Source organism: Echiichthys vipera (genome assembly GCF_963691815.1).
Source record: "Echiichthys vipera genome assembly, chromosome: 6".
NCBI classification, from domain to species: domain Eukaryota; kingdom Metazoa; phylum Chordata; class Actinopteri; order Perciformes; family Trachinidae; genus Echiichthys; species Echiichthys vipera.
Genome location: NC_139831.1, coordinates 8,424,755 through 8,445,927, shown reverse-complemented (window position 1 = coordinate 8,445,927; position 21,173 = coordinate 8,424,755). Strand labels below are relative to the sequence as shown.

Below are 21,173 nucleotides of genomic sequence, written 5' to 3'. Positions count from 1 at the left end.
TGTTAACGTGTTCTATTAGAAACCCCAAAAACAAGCATGAACATGAAAATGAGCATAACGTGCCCCCTGTTAGTAGGCTGCACCTCTCTTCTGGGTGATGTTAAACAACACACAGGCAGCATGGTGCACTGATGCGTATTCAGCACTGAAACTGACTTGAGGAAGTGATTTATCCGTTTCCAGCTGCCCGACAGCATGAAATAACACTTGTGATTGCTTGGTGACTGTCAAGAGTTGCTTTATGCACATTACTTTATAAAAGGTTGCATAAAACATGCACAGTGGACATTGGTACTGATTAAGTGACATGATAGCAACAGTATGGGACAGTAAACAAACTGAGATATGGCAGGTCCTTGTATACCAACTTTACAGACAATGATATGTACAGCTATGGATTTTATGCTCCATAGGTTTAATAGAGGGCTTTTACAAGCTCAGATCCAGGCTCAATAGTAGCAGAGTAATGGAAAGCACACAGTAGAAGGGATGAAGGTGAATGGTAAACACTAGCCTTGAGTGAACACTGGAAATTGAAGGACTATATTTTTAAGGTCATTTAAAATCCATTTAGACCAAAATCAATGAGACCTTGATACCATAGTCAATATGTGCATATGTGTCAGTAACTGAAGATAAATATCAAGGTTTTCCATTCATATCACCCACCGCTTCCTTTATCTTTCAAGATGGATTGATGCATAAAGCAGACGGTGCATGAGTACTTCCTGCGTTATGTTCCTTTGGCTGTGTTGAGCCAGACAAATTATTGTTACAGTATTGATTGAGTAAATGAAAAGACGGTAGGGCTGTGGTAAAGTCCAGCTGATGGGATTGGTATCCGATAGGGCAGTCCTCTTCTCAGACCTCTGTTCTAATAGTTTTTCCAGTTGTAATGGAGCAGACCACGAGGCTCTGTGCCAGCAATGTTTCTCATCTCTGTATGTCAGTTCCAGTTCCTGGGCAGGTTCTCTAGGATCCTGCGCCGGTGTGAAGGGTTCGTCACTCCTGCGGCACGTAGGTCCTCCTCAGTGATACCACTGTGGAGAGGAGAAATGACACTGAATCAAACCTGACGGGAAATTCAATTTAACTTTATAGTCCAGTAAATCTTTCCCATGGTGCAACATCTTTATATCAACACACCGTGACTGTTTTATTCTAGCATTTGAGGCTCTAACTATAGTCATGTTCAGTCATTACACTCAGATGAGCATGACTGTCACATGCAAGCTAGTAATTTGATCAGGCCTACAACCAGTTATTGTAACCTTCTTGTGAACACTGAGGTTATCTCTACAAACCAAGTGGCAACCTCTGGGGCTAAATATGGAAGCCAAAGTAAAAGAAACAAAAAACTGAAGTTTAGGCTGGCTCCAAAAGTGAGTTAATCCCCACAGATCCCCATGTTAAAAGGCTCAACTTTACAGTAGAAACAGACATGTTTACAGCCTGGTACAAAAAAAAAAACTGTTTTGGTCTCTGTAGCTAATCTCCCTGTTCATGAACTGTTGTCACCCACTCTGAGCTTCATTTTTGCTCTTCAGCATCATATAGGTGACGTCACAGAGACATCCATCATTTATACAGTCTATGCTACAAACAGATTAACCTTGCTCTGTGTAGTAGTAACAGTAGCCACATTATTTGTGTCTGTCTATTAGATGCAGTAATGACTCTATCTCATTACGGCTTGTTGAACGTGTTATCTGAAATCGTTCTACCTGAAGTAATCCAGATCATCCCAGCCATTGAGGCTGAGTCCCAGGGTGTATTTTTGAAGACCCAGAGTGCTGAGAAGCTCCCGTACCGTCTCTGGTGCACATTGGAGGACAGACACCTGCATTGGAATAAAGCAGATGGATTTTTTTTTTTTTACAGAGAACTCTGAGTCTTTTTTTTTGTCTCATGTCTTTGAAGTATCCTACCTCTTTCTCCCAGCTGTAGCTTCTATCTCCATGCATGGAGGGGCCATTTCTATAACTTTGCCTCTGGTTGAGTTTGGATGGGCCTCTCTGCACTGTAGGGAAGAAGTCAACTTCGCTCAGGGACTTGGCCATTTGCAAAGCAGTGAGGGAGTTGTCTCCTGTAGGTCCAGGGGGCTGCTGATCGACCATCCAGGGAGCAGAGACCTGAGAGTGTGCTAAGTGAGTAGGTTTGTAGGGGAAAGCTGATGGCGCCTTAGCTGCCCGGATAGGATTGGTCCTTTCTGGGAGAAGCTGGTGTTGATCCCTTCTGGCTTTTTCCCTGATGATTGCTGAGTGATTCATATACAAGTTCCTCAGGTTCTTCTCGGGCAGGATGGAGTCTTGAACAGTTTTTTTACCGTGGTATTTATCTCTGGGTTGTGAAGTCTGTTCCTGGTACTGTGACATGGCATTACTGGAGGGTGGAGGTATGGGAGATGGGTTTTTAGCCGGAAAAAGCTGATAGGAGGAGTTGGTTTGGGGTGTATGAAGGTCATTGGTTGGAGTGTACTGGGGCAGCACAACTGGAATTTCAATCTCTGTAAAGTCTGATCTGCGACAAGGTCTTCTGTCGAATCCCTGACGTCCTGAGATTTTTGGGAGCTGCAAGGCCTCATTTCCAGACCAGATCACCTGAGGGTCCCTACGCTGGGGCAGAGCCTCCTCCACCCTGCGTGCCACTGACACACCTTCAAAGATGAAGTAGGCTGGATTGGTGTAGCTGCTCGGCGTTAGTTTGGGGGGAGCTGCCAAGGACCTGCAAAGAACATACAAGTTTTGATTCTTGCTTACTTTCTTTGCAAGAGTTAGTAATGTTTCTCTAGCATTCACTGTTAAAATTCTAGGTTTTCAGACCAAAAGTGGCACTGTGCTAGGGACATGTGGCTTCAGTTAACAGTGAGAAGACTTAACACAATCTAAGGGCGCGCTCACACTATCCTCCCGGACCGAGACCCGGACTTTAGGGTACTTGTCCCCCCTCCCTCTCCCCCCCACACCCCAGCCCCGTTTGTACTCACACTACCTGGGCCTCGGCCAATGCTTCTTGCTGTCCATACGCCTTCAAGCCGTAACACGTCACACGCATTGATCGCGTGTGTGGCTTTGTTTACAAATCTTTCCATAGACCTCGGAGTTTTTGTGCGTCTTGTCGACTGTTTTTGAATATTTTCATCCGACCAAATCTGCAGTAAACACTCCACCTCCGCACCACACCAACATGAACCTTTCACCGCCATTGTTGTTGTTGTTAAATGTCCGCGCATGGTCCGTCCTTCTATTTACATGTCAGAACAGGCGGACATAACGCTACTGCCGTAGGGCTCGTGCTCGTGCGCGTACACGTGCGTACGCTTGTGCTCGTACATGTGCAAACGGCTCCGCTAAAGCCCACCTATTTCAAGCGGGCCGTGGAGGGCCAGCTGGCCCCAGTTGAGCGCGGAGCGGGTGCGCTCACACTACTTAAAGGTACTAGACTTTAGCTGAAAAAACGGTTTTGGCCGCGGCCAAAAGGATAGTGTGAGCACGCTCTAAGGAGACCAGTATGAGTAATGAACTCATGTTTGTTTGAAGGTTTTTCAGACATCAAAAAAATACACAACGACAAACTAATAAGTAAGTAATAGCATGAAAAATCATTCATAGTTTTGTCAGTATAATCTAGATAATGACCAATTTCACAGGATTTGGGAATACATTTTTGTGAAGTATTTCTTTCAAAACTAAAAGTAAGCAGTGGAAACACGTTTTCAAAAAGCATTCAAAACCTGCAAAACTAAATATTGCTCCTGAAAAGGAGGATATGTGATTTGTCTGTGATATTGCTGAGGACTGGGGAAAAGTTTTTCAAAGAGATTGAGAGAATTTTTCCTAGAGAGCTGGAGCCTTCCTGCTGCTTTATACTGATGCTCAGAAACATTAAGGAGGTGCTCACCTGTTTATTGGGGCCCGTGTAGACGCAGGAGACATTAGTCCCTTCCCAGGACCTTTATCATCTTTTTCAAAATGCAACCAGTCTGAAGAGGAAATCAACACATTTCATCATGAGCAAGACTTCCTCAAAGTCTGCGTGGTGGCGAGTAGGCCAAAGGAAAAAAGCCAGTTTGAAATCACACAGCACAGTTGTGTTTGTGTGTTGTTGCAGTGCCTAACCTGGTGACATAATACTCATCTGTCCTGTTTTAGTGTCTCAGGATGCATCTGGTCACGGTCAGTCAATCAGGAGCCAAAAGAGGAAGCAGTCGCTAGATACCAGCAAGTGTAAAGCCAAGCCAGGGATCATTGAGGAACCAAATAGAGGAAGCAGTGTGAGAGTCACAGGAGAGTCAAAGGATGCAGTGACGGTGGAGATGAAAGTTTAGTGGGAAGTGATAGTGCAAGCAAGGCAGACGGTAGGAGAGGACCAGTTCCGGATGACCCACCATAGGTCTTCTCCCGAGTTCCTCGTCTGTCCTTGGGCACATGGACACTGACACGTCCTCTTATGGAGCCCATTTCCTCGCCTCGGTGACTCAAAAATGTCTCAAATTGCTCTGATGCACCGGTGAGTGAGCGCAGAGCCACACAGCATTCACCTTTATTTAAAAATAATTTTTGCTCGATCAATAAGACATTTCACACTAAAACCTGACTATAGTTCAACCGCACTGAAGGTTGACAGCATTTGATTTGGACCACTTCAAAGAATATTTATTTTCCTAAAACTCAGCCCATTGCCTAAATACAGTAATCCATCCACTTCATCGTGAACATTTTGTGTCTAAGTGTGTGTTAGTAGAAAATAGAATTCAGTTAAGCTGTTCACAAATCCACGTGTCATCTTCAAAGAGATGTTTTTATACACATTTTTGGGAAAGAAATGTTTTTATGTTTTTGTTCAAATCATCATTTGAACAGCACTCAATAGCAACCTAGAGGGCTGTTAAAAATTAGTTAATTAGTTAATTTGACAAAATTAATTTGCACTGGTACTTACCGTATGACTCGAACCCGTCACATGACTTGACAGACAACAGCAGGTGCTGTTCCTGAAGATACTCCATGTCGGACATGATTGGAAGAAGCTATGACAGACATAAACAAATCACAAGTTCAGAATTTGACTTGTGAGAACAAACATTATTTTCAGCCATTTCCAAATGAGCTTCTGACCTTCGGCAGTTGTTTGAAGGACCAGCCCAGTTTAAGAAACCCTGGAACATCGCAGCCCTGTGAGTCATTCTCACTTGAGCGTCGTGTCTCTGCCAAGAAAGACATAAATTAATCTTTGCCACTGTGCTGCACGATGGCTTTATATAAAAGGTGTTTTTTTTATATGGCAACATACCGTCAAGGCAAGAGGAATGAAATTCGATAAAAAACTTTGCCTTGCTAGCCGTCTTCACAATGGCCTCAATGCCTTCGAGCTCTATCCAGGCCCTCTCCATGCTTGAACTTGCATCTGTGCGAGACAAATGCATAACAATACTGTTCACTTAATGAAGGTTATTCAGTCATATTCCATGTGTTTATGTACAAAGGGCCACAACAATAGCCGCACCTGTTTTGCAGCTGAACTGTGAAGTCACTCCCACTTGGAAGGTGGCAAAAACAGGTGAGTGATCACTTGTGAAGATGTCATCTGTGCAGCCTGGTGAGAGACAGATCCATCATATTACTCAACTATTAGAACTGAAATAACAATATATACTGTAGCTAAAATCATTGTAAGCATATATAAGTATTAATGCCATTACAAAGAGTATTATACAGTTTAAATATTATTGCAGTAATACTCAATACTAATTAAACTGTGCATTAACGGTGGCATTAATACTGCATATTTATAACGTACAATAGCTCCCGTTTCAGCACTATTTTAGTGCATTCAGCTCTGTTGTCATATATTGTAGTATGAATATTTTTACATATTTCTTAGCTATATATTTTTATGTATATTGTTGCTATATATTGAAGTAGTATGTACTAATGTTTATATATTTCTTACTTTTATTTGTCCTTGTAATTTCTCTCTATTTATTTCTATTCAGCAATATTTTATAAGATGTGACCGGAGTGCTCTGGGAGACAAAAAGTAGTTCTCCTACTCTCCAGTATGTGTCTTGATAGTTTGCTGTCAGAGACAGAAGCTCAGGCAGAATAAGAGGTGTGATTCTGTTTCTTCAAGGACCACAGTCCAGGATGTAGGGGTTTAACCAGTATTCACTTTGAGGGTTGCTCTCATTTTCGAGCGGTACGACTGAAAAAAATGACCACACAATGACACATCTAACTTGAGAATGCTGCAACAAAACCTTTTGCTACGTCAAGACTCAAGCACTGACCTCTCTGTGCTGCTCTTATACATTTTGATTCATGTAACTGTTTACTTTACCACTTAAAGCTTTTTTTTGAATTATATGTATTTCTAAATCTCCAGAACTTACCATATGCAGTGCAGATGATGTGTGTCTCTGGGTAGGACTTCCACAAAATCCTATCACACCATGATGGAACATTGACTCGCACCTACAGAAGAACAACGTGTTATATAACAAATGAAACTGTCAGATATAGAAGCTGTATGCACTAAAGGATGCCCTCATTCCTGTAATGCCATGCGTTCCCTTTTTAGACTGTGGTGTAATGCTTAACCTCCTATTTTTAGTGGCAGCTGCTGTCAGTCTCTTATCCCCTGCAGTACAGACCCTTTTAAATAGGATTAAGTTACACATAAAAATTACTGAAGAAGTGAGCCAACTGTATATTTAGAAATCTTCTGAGGTATTTTCTTTGTAGCTGTAGTTTAATTGTACAGTATATACAGTATGTAGCATATATATTATATATATAGCATCAGAGTCTAAAATACAATAACCCTACAGGATGAAAGTATGTCAACACTGTCATTCAGAAAAATGAAAGTCCTTATGTGAAGAATACGACTGAGGAACGTTTGGATCAGTTGATCTTCATCAGGAACTTAAGCTAAAGTCGGAAACTTTCTATTAAAAATATGTTTTTTTTTCATATATGCTGAGATTGTCACTATATCCTGAGAGCACAATGAGACAGATGAGTGGTGAAAAAGCTACGCTCCTAATGGCATCCGCATGATTCCACCACGACTGACCTAAAATAGCCTACTGTATAAGAGCCGCGGAGTCTCCGACGCAGTTTCAGTGACTCTGATCAACCTGTAAAACTAGGCAGCGCTGCTCAAATCTAAATCCATATTATGTTGCTGTCTTGCTTATTTCGCACGTAAAGTGTTTTCAGAAACACATTTTAATGTAATGTTTAAAAAACAGTAAAAAAGAAAGTTTGCACGGCCGGTTGGCTGGTGGGCGGGACTGTGTTTTGACTCAACTAGGTCACAATTTTTCTAATTTTACAGATAAACAGTACACTAAAATGTTTCTGAAAAAAACTTTATGCAATAAATAAGTGATACAGCAAGAGAATATTGATCAGTGTTGCCTATTTTCACAGTATGATCGGAGTTCGTAAGCAGTCACTGCATCAGAGACTGCATCAGAGACTCCTCGGCTCTTGGGTTATTTTAGGTCGGTTGCGGTGAAATCTAGCAGATGCCATTAGGAGCAGACAGTGAGAAGCAGCTTGGTGCAGAGGTACTGTACATGACTCAGGATATATGATATAGTGACAATTTCAGCAAATATGAGAAAAACAACTTCAGCTTTAATATAAAGAAGACTAAGAGTCGGGCTGTGAGAGGCTGGACTTAGATCTCTACAGTCTTTAAGGTTCATTATCTGGGGTATACCTTAATGAGAAGACTAGAATGACTACACAAAATTTCATGGAAATCCATTTAGCTGTTGAGATATTTTAGCTCAGACCAACAAACCAACTAAAGCTAAACATCTTGTTGAAGTTATTGAAGTTATTGCTTGTGTGAGTTTTTGGCGACTCCTCAGAGGTGTGAATGTTTTTTTATTGCAGGCATGCATCCTCCATCCTACGCCATTTTTGATGTACTCATGATCCTGTTTTCTGAGGTCCTATTGTTAAACAAGAAATGACTCACTCCTGAGGTCTTGTACTTTTGCCACAGGTAGCAGTCTCTGGAGCCCCGTTCATACCGATAAGTTGGTGGAAATGCAATCTTCTCTTCCTCTTAACCACGATAAAAAGACAAAGAGTGCAGTGAGGTCAGCAAAGGTAGAAACAAAACAGAACTAAATTATATGATGTGATTTATCCTTTCTTATATATTTGTAAATAGCATTAAAAGTGCATAGCAATAGCACTTTTTGGACTGGTCCAGTGCTCCACCTTCTTTAGACTTGATTCACTTATTCTTCTCAATTTCTGTATGTTGCTGTGTACACACGGCCCTGAAGCCTCATGCCCTTTTATGGAAATTGGCAGGGTTACCTATGGTATTCAGGATCATTATGGGCTGATATTATATATTTCATTATAGAACAAAGGCCAACAGAAAACTGAAACTCACTGAAATTGAGAAAGGACTTCCTCTTGTGTCTCTCTCTGGTCAGTTGGTCTGCACACATGAGCTCCTCAAACTCTCTCTTTGATACATGTTTCAAGATGTCCTGGAGTCCATGAGGAACAGAAAAAAGCAGTAATATCAATGTCTGGGTTTTTTTCCCATTGATTTTCATGCCACATGCACTCAAGCCAGTCTTCAAGGGTGCTTAATCATTTCAAAGATTATTTGAATATTGACAGAGACATCTATTAACAGTGTTGTAAACTATAAGCTCAGGCCAACATGTTGCTTTGCAGTAGTTTAGTATGTGTTCTGTCAATGTAAATGTATATTATTTAGAGCTTTCTGCACACCCATGTATACAGCTCATCTTTGCTACAGGAGAGGCAGTAGTATTCAGTTTCCCAGGTTGCATAGTGGTGTTCTCTTGTGTTCCTACATGTGAGGCACATCTAAGACATCTGCAAAGCAACATAAGCCATCTTTCCACAACCATGTCAAAAGCGGGTGCGTGCCAAGGACACTCCATTTTCCATTAACCGTCTAAAATCGCGCCGTGTCAGGGCCCTGTCGGAGCCAGTTTCCAGGTTTATATGGCCCACCGTTTACAGATGTTATTTGTTACCCTCGGCGAGGTGGTTGTAGAGGCTTTAACCAGCCATATCAAGAGCTGCTCTAAGGAACTCATCCAAGCACAAAAACACTGGTGAGATAGCCTACATATGAAAGTTGTTTTAAATTGAATGATTCATTATTTTATCTTGGATGTCTTCTTTTCTTCTTTAATTTTTTTTACTATGGACCCTCTTGGGAGTCTGACATAAATGTGGAATTAAATTGAATTGAATGAAATAATAACTCCAACCTGTACATCCAAGTCGAGTCTGTAGTTGAGGTCTCCGCACCAGAAGAGATGGGTGAAGCGCAGGCTGATGTCGAAGGCACCGAGCTGTTTGTCCCCCAGAGAAAGCAGTCTGAGGATATCCACAAAGTTCTGGTTCCTCCTGAACATCATGTACATTATGCGAGACAATGCAAAATCCTTTTTAAAAGTGCAAGGAAATGAAACAGGAGCACACACATTTGATGTTATTGATGCAACGTAGGCTACCTCAGGACTTTCTCACTTCCAGAGGTCAGGTGGCAGTTCACAAACCCAAAAGATGTTCCGCTGAAAAGGAACGAGACCCCAACAGCTCCCTTGTTCCCTGAAACAACAGAAACACTCAACTTCAAACCAAAAAATGTGCTGTTAATCTAGCACTATTATTTAAGGCTGGCTGCCATGATACCACACGTTTTCTGTATTTGCTTTTTTGTGTATTTTTGATGGGGAGATTATGCAGGAAAGCCCACCTAATGTGTTCCCCAGGCCGGTCTTCACACTGGCTGTGTTCACATGGCTGATGCGACTCTCGTGCTCTGGCTTCACAAAAACAGCCAGTCTCATATTCCAGAGGGACTGTACTGCCACCTACAGGACAAAGCTCCACATTACAATAGATGACATGTACAGTTTTCAACCAGCCTAAAAAAAAACACATTATTAAGTTAATACACATGATTAAGTTGATTTGACCCATTTCCAAATTTAACATTACAAGATTTTAGTGTCTTTTGAAATGCTAATGAAGGCGCTTTCATCTTTCCACATGCATATTACAATACAATTAATGAAGCACTGATTTATATGAAGTTATAATACAATATTTGTAAAACTAAGATGTCAAGGTTGACTTCAACCATTACAGAACAGACCTAAAAGTGCATGCTTTCTGTGACTTTGGTTTTCTGTTGACATATTGTACACTGTTCTAAAATGTTAGTTTGAAGTGAAACCACAAAGAAGTTCCCTTGTGACTGTGTTTCTCATCATCTTTTTCATTCTGCAACGTCTGAGGCATTAAAGTGTATGTGTAGCGTGTGTAGTTTTTCAAAATATGGGTAAAAATAATACGGTGATATTAGATCATGAAAGACTTTGTTTGTTCTGCAAATTTGTAATTCTGTTTAGACAGCTGGGTGAATTATTTGAGAGCATGAACACAGATTTGGAGATTTGTGTGAGTCACATTTTAAAGACAAGTTATGAAAGAAAAAAAGAAAATCCTAAGAGTTAGACGGCTGCTTTAATAACTTTAACAATGTGCATCTTCATTTGGAGAAATGTGTCAAATCAATTCTGGTAAACTACGTTAGTGGGTACGGCTTCACTCTGGGATGTTATGTTAACATTTTGTGTATGTTTTACTCAATATGTTCATTATGCACAAACTAAAAGAAATTACTGTACTAAATTACAATAACATGAATAAAATAAACAACAAAATGAATGAATGTATAAAAAACAAAATAAAAAGGTTAGCAAAATGGTTAATTAGCAATCATTGTGCAAAAACAATTGTTTGTTTCAAATGGAGTGTATCTTACTTTGAAATCAGTAAACCTTTGCTCTATTTACCGTTTTTACAATACTAGCATTGCTCTCCTATAACACTAAAGAAGTCACGATATTTAAAATTCAGATTGTGACATCACTTTAAAATTTATCAGAAGTTTACAAAGCTTCCACTGGAGCCACCATAGCTTTAAAACACTTTTTTTCACATAGTCAGGAGTGGTTGCATGACCTGTAATCAGACTTTGATATGTAAAAGTGGTGGAGTCCCCCTTTAAGTATTCTGGGCACGAACGTTTGTGAATCTTTCTTCTGTGAAAATATGGTAGCGTTATGGATAATGCACCCTATTAAGGGATAAGAATCCCCACTTGAAGTTGTAAAAAGGAGAATTACTTGTTTGAAGTCGATGTGCGTATAACTGCGAAGGGCTGCTTTGATATGTTCTGTCCATTCTCTCTCCCCCTGAGGGTTTTCCTGAGTCCCCAAGGCATAGATATCATGAGGGAGCAAGGCGGTCGAGTCATCAGGGGTTTGTCCCAAACCGCAGCAGGTCACCCATGACTGCAGGCTGCGAGGAGGAGGGGAACCACCTGTGTACAAAAAACAAATACAATAAATAGTAACACAAAAAAAACGTTAGAAACAATCTCTAATTCAACTTCGGACGCATCTATGGTTACCCATGTTCCAGGTGCCAACAAAGACTGAGATCACGTCAGGTTCCCGCAGCTGAGAGTGCCTGGTTTTCATCAGCTGGAGGAGTTGGCAGTAGGCATCACGTTTCTGAAACAGGTGACGGCCACTCAGTAAATTATAGGAAAGGAAACAATGGATTAGAGGTAATAATAAAGGCAATTATCTTTCCTTACCCGTGCACTCTCAAATGTCATCTCCCGTGGTGTGTTGTGGTGACTGTCAACCACCATGCGTACCTTGGCCGGACTGCTCTGGAACTTGACAATCTGAAGGACTAATACACGAGATACATGCCAGCCGACACTTATATAATAAAAATAATAAGTCTGCAAGCAAACAAATGTTATAGGCACTAAATGTTGTCTTACTTCTGTCATGTGACACCCTCTCTATACCAAATGAACCAGCCTTCCTGTCAAAGAGCAGCACTCCTGTGTCCACATCCACAGAAACTGTCTGTCTGCCATACCTGACCATCTTCACCTGGACACACAAAGAAAAACAACGCTTTACGTAGTCAGTACATTTACATAGTCAGAGACCAGATGTATGATTTAACTCATACCATATTGTATTTTATGATATGAAGCCACTTTTTCAACCTGATTTACCTGAAAGGAGTGGACTGGCAGCTGTCTGGTATGGTTTTTGACAGATGTTACGTTGATGGGTGTTGGTTCAGGAGGGGGTGGGTTAGGCTGCACTGCCAGATTGTGATTGGTCACTGCATCTTGTAAAGCTTTTAATACCTTAATGAGCAGATAATTGGTAGTGTTATAATCTAATCAGTTTTAGTTCAACCACAAACAAGAATGGTTTGTTTTTCTTCTTTCATTGTGAAAACCTCAGCGTTAATTGATAATCACTTAAAGTAACAAGACTATGAGCAATGGTGTTGCTAGAAAACGCTGCGTTATCACACATGAATCTTGACATTATCAAGAAAAGCTATGAATAGATATCTTTGTGTAATTTCAAACATACCTTTTTCTCTAACGAAGAGAGGAGGCTGACCAAGGCTGAAATCTTAAACAACAGGCTGTCTATCTCCATCTCTTGGCCCTTGATGAAACAGGACAAAAAACACAATGAGTTGACATGTATGGACCAGGCAGCAACTTCTGATGCTGAAGAATGAAGCCATTAAAATTAAAATAATCCCTAACATGGGGGTCCATGTTAAAATGCTGAATGTTATAGCAGAAATAAACGTGTTTACAGCCTGGTCCAAAAAACTGTTTTGGTCTTTATAACAAATTTTCCCTGTTTGTGACAACTGTACAGGGAGTGAATTTTTTTTATATAACTCACCCTGTTAAATTACATTAAGGCTTAAACTTCTTCATAATTAAGGAATGGCCACTTTGAGTGACAGGTGGGTGCTGTCACAGAGGCCAAGGATAGACTGTAGACTTTATTCATCCCACCTCAGCTCCATCCACGCTACACCTCTTTGCTCATTTTTGGATTAGCCAGGAATTAGGTGGCAGCCGGAGACGCTCGGAGTCATATTTTTACAGTCTATGAAATGGACTTATGAGAATGCGCCTTTATCCCCTACAGTGCTTGGTTACCATTTAATAAATTACATTTAGTTACAGCTCTTTGAAAAGCATGCGGCATCGTTTGCATACCTGTGCTTTGGTGTGTGTTAAAGAGCAGCTAGGATGATCGAAGACCTTGGCCAGGGTTTCCAGACTTGAGAGAGTCAGGTCAATCTCACTGTGGATCAGATCAAGACACACCTTTTGTTTAATGACAACACTTCTCTTCACACACACTTTTAGTGTAGAGCATATGTTGAGTAGACAATTAAAATATGCTAAATAACGAGTGCACAGCATTCCAAACAGTCAGTGCATTTGCAAATTGCACGTTCGGTTCATCGTTAACAATAAAAGCATGCTAACCTGTTTAAGCCTTGGCACGCAGCGCCCAGAGTACGCTTTAGGTGGCATAGAGTTGTTGCCCCTTTGTGCACATTCTCAATGTCGAGAGGCAGCTCACTGAAGAGGTAGTCATTGAGTAGACCTATCACCTCACCCGCAGTACTGTAAACAGGATAAAACAGGCAAACTTCAGACTATTATATTATAAACACTGTGTATGCCACTTCTGCTCTCTGGACATTACTGTTGTTTCATCTGCTGGCAATAAACGCACAGCTGACACTATATCAGCACTGTTTATTAATAGGCCAGAAAAAAGATTCAAAAGGGTGTTTCACATGTGTTTCCCGTATGCCTGATAACAGGTGCATATTTAAATGAGACAATGCTGTGAACAGAACAGATGGCTATCATTAATGTGACTTACAAATCACCTCAAGTCAATAAACAATCACAAACCAATTGACAGTTATAAATTGATCTGGTATTGTCACACAGAATAAGCAGCTCACTCAAACAGAACACAGAACTGTGCACGCAGCATAGATTAGCACAATGTAAGCAACATATTAAAATGGACAATTCGTACCTGGATGTGTTCAGCTCCTGCAACTTATCCAGGAACAGGGCATGAGGGGCTGGTTTTGCTGGTGGTCCTGTGAAAGGCACTGTGTTTGCAGGGGCTGGAACTGTAGGAGGTTTCTCATCATCTGTGCGAAAAAATAAAGATTAAACATTAATAATTAGCAATAATTACTGAGTAGGTATAATCGTATTATGTATGCACCAATGCATGACATAATATATTTGCATTTAAATCTTGGGTGATTTGTCAGCTAGTGAGCCCACCTGAGCTCTCATCTCCAGAGTCTGTGTCACGGGGAACAGCGTAGAGCAGAGGAGTGACCAGGCCCTTGTGGGGATGCTGGTACCCCAACACCAGGTCCTCCAGTGTCCGGAAACAGTTCACCTGGACCCCCTGCGTTGTCTGTAAGTCACACACATACACACACACAAACATAAACACACACATAAACACACACACACACAGACGCACATACACACACACACACGTTACAAGTCATCAAGTGTATGCTCATGTGATTTATGTACTGTATAAATCACATGAGCATGTTTGCGTCATTGACCACAGCAAATGCACTGTAGATGATAAGAGACATAATCTCCACAAGCACGCAACACGCTGTTATATTCAGAAACCTATTTTTGAATATATCCACAGCAGTTTAAAGCTATTAAACATTTTCTTTGCTTTTGATAAAAATATACATAACGTGTCAACAGTGTCAAGGCCTCACAAAACACTCTTTTATTGCAACTTTCCTCCTTTGTTCATTCTCAAACTTCTTTATAAAAAACAGAGATGATAAAAACTCTTTCACATGAGGTCTTTCAAACACCCTGGGAACACGTAATGTTATAATTTATCTTTCCAACTTCTGTGGTTATTATTTCCACAAATGAACCCCACCCCTCCCTTGGCAGAACAAAACAGAAGTATTTATTTGCATTACAGAAAAAGTCACATGCAGATGATCTGCTGTGATAAAAAAGTGTCCCAGGGGGGTTTAGAAAGCTCTGCCCTTCACCAGACCGGAGAGCTGACATCACTGACAGCTACTACTGCCGCAGCAGCAGCAGCAGCAGTTGGCTGTCATGTTTCACTGGAGTTCAACATTACCAGTCAGTCGAAAAAGCCCCCAAAAAAACATGGCAACAAAGTTTTTACATGCGTTCACACATTAAAGCCACAAGCACTAACAAGCCTACTCTCAAACTTTCCAACAAAAACCCGCACAGCTACACTTCAGTGGCACTCAAAGCAGTCAAGGCAAAACTTAAGATTAAAGAAACATGCTGTGCACAGGTGCTGTGCATAAATATTCACAACACTAACGGTCATACAGTATGCACAAAATCAACAGGGTTCACATTAGACCACAATACCGAGCAAGCTCTTTTTAGAAGTTTTTTGTTTTCATTCTGCGGTGAAAGAAACCGTTTTTTGGCTCCAGCTACTCGTCTGTTTTGCCAGGAACTCTTCAAATAGTATTTTTTGTACCACAAGGATCTCTTGAAAAGCAATTAAAAAGAAATGACAAGGAATAACAAGACAGTGAGAGACAAAATGGGTCCCAAAATATCTCCATGGCCATCTTGGAAAAGCAAAAAGGCAAGCATGCGACTTGTGAGTTAGTGGAGAAAATCCAGTGAAGGAAAATACGTACTGGAGGTTTATACCGATGGCAGTGGAAACACAACTGAAATAGCAACAGAGTTTAAGGTCTTCATTTGAAACCAGACTGCCAGACAATCATTATTAAACTTGGACTTTAAAAAGCAGACATAGTTTTAAAAAGCCACAGATGATTGGCGGTTTATTTCTCTCACTCTCTTGCTTTCTCTCACCCACTGTTTGTGTGTATGCTTGTGTGTGTTTTAATCATTGAAAGATTATATCGTTTGCTGGTTAAACTGCCCCAGAGTATCAAAATCCGAGACATACCATCACTGGCTTAAACCCTGCCACATCCAACACACTCATTATGTCTAATACAAACACCCCCGTACATACACATAACAAATAAGAACGCTCATTGGTCAGTGACCTAGTGTGTGGGTTGAGTAGGAATCTCTGAGACATAAAAACAATTTCTCCTCTGTGCTGCTGAGCTTATGCCGCAAGCATGCGACCACATGGCAGAGATGCCATTCAAACAACAAGGCTACTGCAGTCATAACAGAGCCTGTACAGAGAGGAAACACAAACATGTTCCTGTCCTCCCTACAACAGGCAATAACAAACCATTGTTTCACCCACCTTACGCCATCTGACAGGCTGGGGCTCCCCCAGTGCGTTGAGTGTGTGCCAAGACATCTATTGTGTCCAGAGGACTCAGTGTCGTGTGGTGATGAACACTCACCTGAACAGCGAGAAGGCCGTCTGCATCGGGAAGAATACGATAGGTGTGAACATGGCGTTGGAACCTTTGAAAACCAAAAATAACGCTTGTTAATGCCCTTGCAAATGACTACAACACGCTTCTGAGCTGAAAGTCAAAGAGAAATATACTTCAATGTATTGCTTAAATAAGGACCAGATGTCTAACAGTAGTTAAAGACACTGTAACTTTCTTAACAAGGCGCCGGTTATTTTAAAGATCACTAATGACATGACTTGTCTTAGTCACACAGTGTGTGAGAGACACTTAGATCCTCATCTCCATCAGTTACATCAGAGCAATTTGTTTCAGGCAGCATGTTAAGATGAAGCCAGCTTTTAATCAGTCAGCTACTGCATGTTACCTGAGCAAAAGGGGGACGCGTGATAGCAGAATGACTCAATCAAACGTGTGGAGATATTTGAGAAGCTACAAGAGGGAATGACATATTAAGAAAAGAACGAAGGGGAAAGAGGGAGCACTGCAAGCGGCCCGGCTCAGTTTTCAGGAATGTATCTGGCTCAGGCTGATGAGCAGTCAGTGTAGTGCGGTCGCTGGAGCTCCCGCCCTCTTTCAGGGGCCCCAGGGAAGAAATAGGGGTAAGAGGGGAAACGGAGTCCTGGGCCAGGGTTTGACTGGCTGAGATGGACTGTGTTCGGACAGAACAGTGTGACTAGTCTGGAGAGGGTGTATGTGTGTGGTTGGCCCAGCCTGTACGCAGCACTTTGAGCCACTCTTTGCTGGCAGATGATGGTGAAAATGATGGATATGACAGGGGGAGTGAAACTGCTGAATCCATTTACAGATGGGGACATTCTGCAGAAATGTTGCGTTTATGAATTCTTTCCAACCCAATATGCAGAAATCTAAAAAAAGTTTCAAAAGATTGGGTTATTCCTTAGGTTTTTACATAAAGTAGAACTGCTTCTTGTCACATGGGGCAGCATTAAGGACTTTGTGAGTGAATCATTCATTAAGTATTTTCAAGGAGGGGTTGCACATACAATTTGACACATAAAGTAACGTTCAGTAACTTCTATTAGAAAATTATTTCTGGTGAGTGCAGAGAGATTCAGATCCCTTTCCTTTTCCTTTTAAGTTTAGATCTACTTGATATCGCTGACAAGAGCTGAACACTAACAAACACATTTAAAGTACAAGCTCACGGGGGCCTAAACAGAACTAACCGTCTAAGATAACATGAAAGCTCAATAATAGTTGTGAATGGCAAGATAAGCCGGCTCTAAGTAGGCGATTGTGTGTGTGTGTGTGTGTGTGTGTGTGTGTGTGTGTGTGTGTGTGTGTGTGTGTGTGTGTGTGCGTGTACGTGCGTGTGTGTGTGTTTATACTCACAGAAGGCACAACGCATAGGCTCCTGGCACAGACTCACTGTCTCTCACTAGGTAGCTGCCATCCCTCCCTGCCCGTGCCAGCAAGTCCTCTGCGTGTACACGGCTGATGTCACGATGATACCATGCTGCCGTAGCCATGGCAATCAATGTTGCGAGATATGTTCATAAAAATAATCCACATGAGGCGATGGACTTGATGGAAGAACAAATTTAATGCAAGTTTACTGTCGGACTTGCTCAAACAGCATCATGATGGCAGACTGTCATGGAAATTGTCAGTGCCAAAAGTGGTCAACTTTAGTGTTTAGAGCTTTCCCATGATCCTTTTCTTCATGATCAAAGTGTTAAGCAGATAGCCAATCACCTTGTACACCAGCTAGTACTTCCAGGGTCCATGTTGTTCTTTTTAGGGTCAAACATCCTGTTGACGTCCAAGAAGAAACGTCCGGCTGATTTTGAGGTAAGTCCACTTTAACAACAGCCTGCTCCTCAACAACACAAACTGCAGTCCACCTTTCTGATAATATCCATGTGTAGAGAGGCCCTGTTTCAGTTTTTGCTCGCAAGTTGCTGCACCCAGGTGGGTGTGTTGCACCAACAAACACAGACCATCACAGGAGCGCAAGGGAGAGAGAGGGAGGAAGGTAGAGGGAGGAAGGTAGAGGAAAAAAATAGCAAGAGGTGCTGCACAGTCTTAATGAAGCAGCCACCCCTGAGGCAATGACGTTGTCTCTAGCTTAACCACAAACACAAGCCCTCCTCTTGTCCCAAAACAAAAAGCCCACATGCAAACAACAGGAAAAGCAGAACCAAGAATGGCAAAACAAACAAATCGAGCCGCACACACGGTGCCCACACACTCACACACGGCAGAGACAGAAACATACCAGATGGAACTCAGTCAGCACTAAAACCAGACAGGCATGCAACAGAAACCAGACTATTTCAAATGATTTCGCAGCTCTGTTGCCATATAAGGGAATAGGAACACCCTCCAAAAAGTTCAGCTGATGACTGCAGTTGTCTTTGCTTCTTCCAGACCCAGATTCCATTTAGAGTGTGTCTGAGTTGGATGAGGGATTCTCCGGGGCTCTCCCTTTCATGCTGGATGTTTGCGTGCTGCTGCGTGTGTCTTGTCAGTATAGTCCCGTCCGCACTGGTGTGGTCTCCAGTGGTTCTTCAGAGTGCTGTCAGAGCAGAGGGAGGGAGCATGAGAGGCAGAGGACAACCCCGTTAGAGTGCAGGGCAGACAGAGGAAGTGACTCGACATTCCAGATGGCGGACACAGCCAGGAGAATTCTTGCGAGGGGCTCAACTTCACCACCAGTGTGTGAAACAGCAGACTGCTTCCTTTTTCTCTCACTCTTGTCTCTTTCCTTCCTCCCCCCTTCAGCCCCTGCCCCCAAATTCCAAACAGAAAACACAGCTTACAACGCACAGGTGAGCTGCCTGGCTAATCCTCAGCTTCTTCCTTGTTTTTTTATCATCTTTATCTTCAGATGTTTCATCCTCTGGCAGGCATACGTACTCCCTTTCAGCCTCTTTCTCTTGTCCCAACCTTTTTCTTTGTGACACCCTCCCTAAACTTCCCTTCCCTTTTTTGCTCACTCCTTCCCTCTCAGCAAAAAAGCAGCCTCCATATGGTTATGATCATCCTTGACTTTCTTATTTTTGCCCTCCTAGAACATCGCCCATTATTCAGCCCTCCTACTTCCCTCCTTCTCCATTAGCTGGAGCGTATAACTCTGTGGGAAGCACTTTGGTCCCATATTTGCTGTTCTGCCTCTCACTACTCAGCAGAAATGTGCCGACCACCAACCGCAGGCCCCATAAAACAAATAGACACAAGTCCATCCCAATCTGATGACATCGATTTAACCCTCAATCTGTAATCAGCTTTTCATTGTATTGCTATGAGCTCTCTACAGCACATAATTGTCATAAGTTGCATCTGTACAGTAGTGTTTTCGACTAAATGCTAACAATGTTGAGCAGTTAAGTTTGCATTACAAATGTTTTACATTTGCTAATTAGCACTAAACCCAGAGTAAAACAGAGGCTGATGGGAATGTCATTAGTTTTGCAAGTATTCTGTCAAAAAGTATTGTAAAAATAAGATTTGAACTGTTACTGTAGATGAAAATTAAAGGGCTAATCAAAGTGCTTACAGTTCATCATGAGGGGAACAACGACCTTCCAATAGTTATTGAGACATTTCAGCCCCTTCACAATCCCAGTGCGTTACATTCTGACGTTCTGTCACAGCCCTCTGCGTTTGATACAGACGCACAAGGCACTCTTGAGGCTTTTAGCTGTAAACATGGCATAATTAGAGGCAATGCTACATAAGTCAGAGCGACAAAGTCTGCATAGAGAAGAGGTTGTGATGTGGACAGGTCACACAAACACAGGACTTTCACCCAGGAGACTGTGATTCTTGTCCCGTTTGTGTCCTGTGCATCACTGTAATTACGTTGCAAACATACTTATTTTAACCCCACCCATTATCTTTTCCTAACCCTTACCAAGTGGTTTTGTTGCCTAAACCTAACTACGTAGTTCTGCTCGCATACAAAATGCTAACCACCACGTGTTCCCCATGTTTAAAAACAGCGACCTCAGTGGAGCGCCACAGTTTGACGCGCAGGACTACACGGCTCTTTAAAAAGTGAGACTAAGAGGTATCCAGCTGTATGTGACAAGTTGGGATGACAACAGGTTGGACATTTCACTATATACTAGAAATGTCAAACTCATGGTGGCACTAGAGGAAAAGGCAGTAGGACACATCATCTGGGAACCATAAATATTGTTTCCAGATGATGTGAACAAAGTGTTGTGTCCATCCATGATGGCACTGACCTGCTGGTGGCACTAGAGCAAGTGTGTGCAAGAAATGTTTGGGGAAATGTTGTAGTGCTTTCTTATCGACATGCTAAATGACTATTACCAACGATAGTTTAACTGACTTTTCTTTTAAGTGAAATGAAGCTTCATGGACTGGTAATTTGTTATGCTTTCAACTCTTTGTTGTTGTGAGTGCCATCTAATGGGCTCAGAAAATAAATCAAATGATTCATATAGATTCCCGAAGCTTTTGTTTGGACATCACTACTTTTTCCACTTCCACATTTGTGAAGGCCCGCCCTACTCTGCCTCTGATTGGCTAGTACTTGTTGCCTTGTTCTCAAAATGTGGAGGTGGTGGGAAAATAACGCTGCAGGACAGTAGACAATGATATGGCACACTGATTAACAAGGAAATGTAAAAATTGCACTTAATATCAAAAAGGTTGCCGACTCTTGTGAAATTCTTGCGATTATCAAGCTCATTAGGATTCATCCTCTGGGGAAAAGGAGTAAAAATACAGATCAATAATTTGCAATTGGAAACTATATTGTCCACGCTCTTCTTCATAACAACAATGCAAGCTTCAGTGAAGATATAGCTC

The 21,173-nt window shown here is 41.7% G+C and overlaps 1 protein-coding gene across 1 annotated transcript; it reads right to left on the bottom strand.

The window, feature by feature from the left end:
- Nucleotides 1-315: 315 nt before the first annotated feature.
- inppl1b (inositol polyphosphate phosphatase-like 1b) lies at nt 316-18,830 on the bottom strand. The gene is made up of 27 exons (XM_083915889.1): nt 17,724-18,830; nt 16,353-16,416; nt 14,257-14,395; nt 13,997-14,117; nt 13,429-13,569; nt 13,153-13,240; nt 12,503-12,580; nt 12,130-12,267; nt 11,887-12,001; nt 11,692-11,792; nt 11,503-11,605; nt 11,216-11,412; nt 9,778-9,895; nt 9,533-9,629; nt 9,287-9,425; nt 8,425-8,524; nt 7,996-8,084; nt 6,392-6,473; nt 5,506-5,595; nt 5,293-5,406; nt 5,118-5,206; nt 4,942-5,029; nt 4,388-4,540; nt 3,901-3,982; nt 1,929-2,724; nt 1,725-1,840; nt 316-1,040 (listed from the first exon to the last, which is right to left on the bottom strand). Exons 1-27 carry the CDS (start codon nt 17,858-17,860, stop codon nt 947-949), a joined length of 3,669 nt encoding a protein of 1,222 aa, XP_083772015.1. The 5' UTR covers nt 17,861-18,830; the 3' UTR covers nt 316-946.
- Between the last annotated feature and the right edge of the window lie 2,343 nt (nt 18,831-21,173).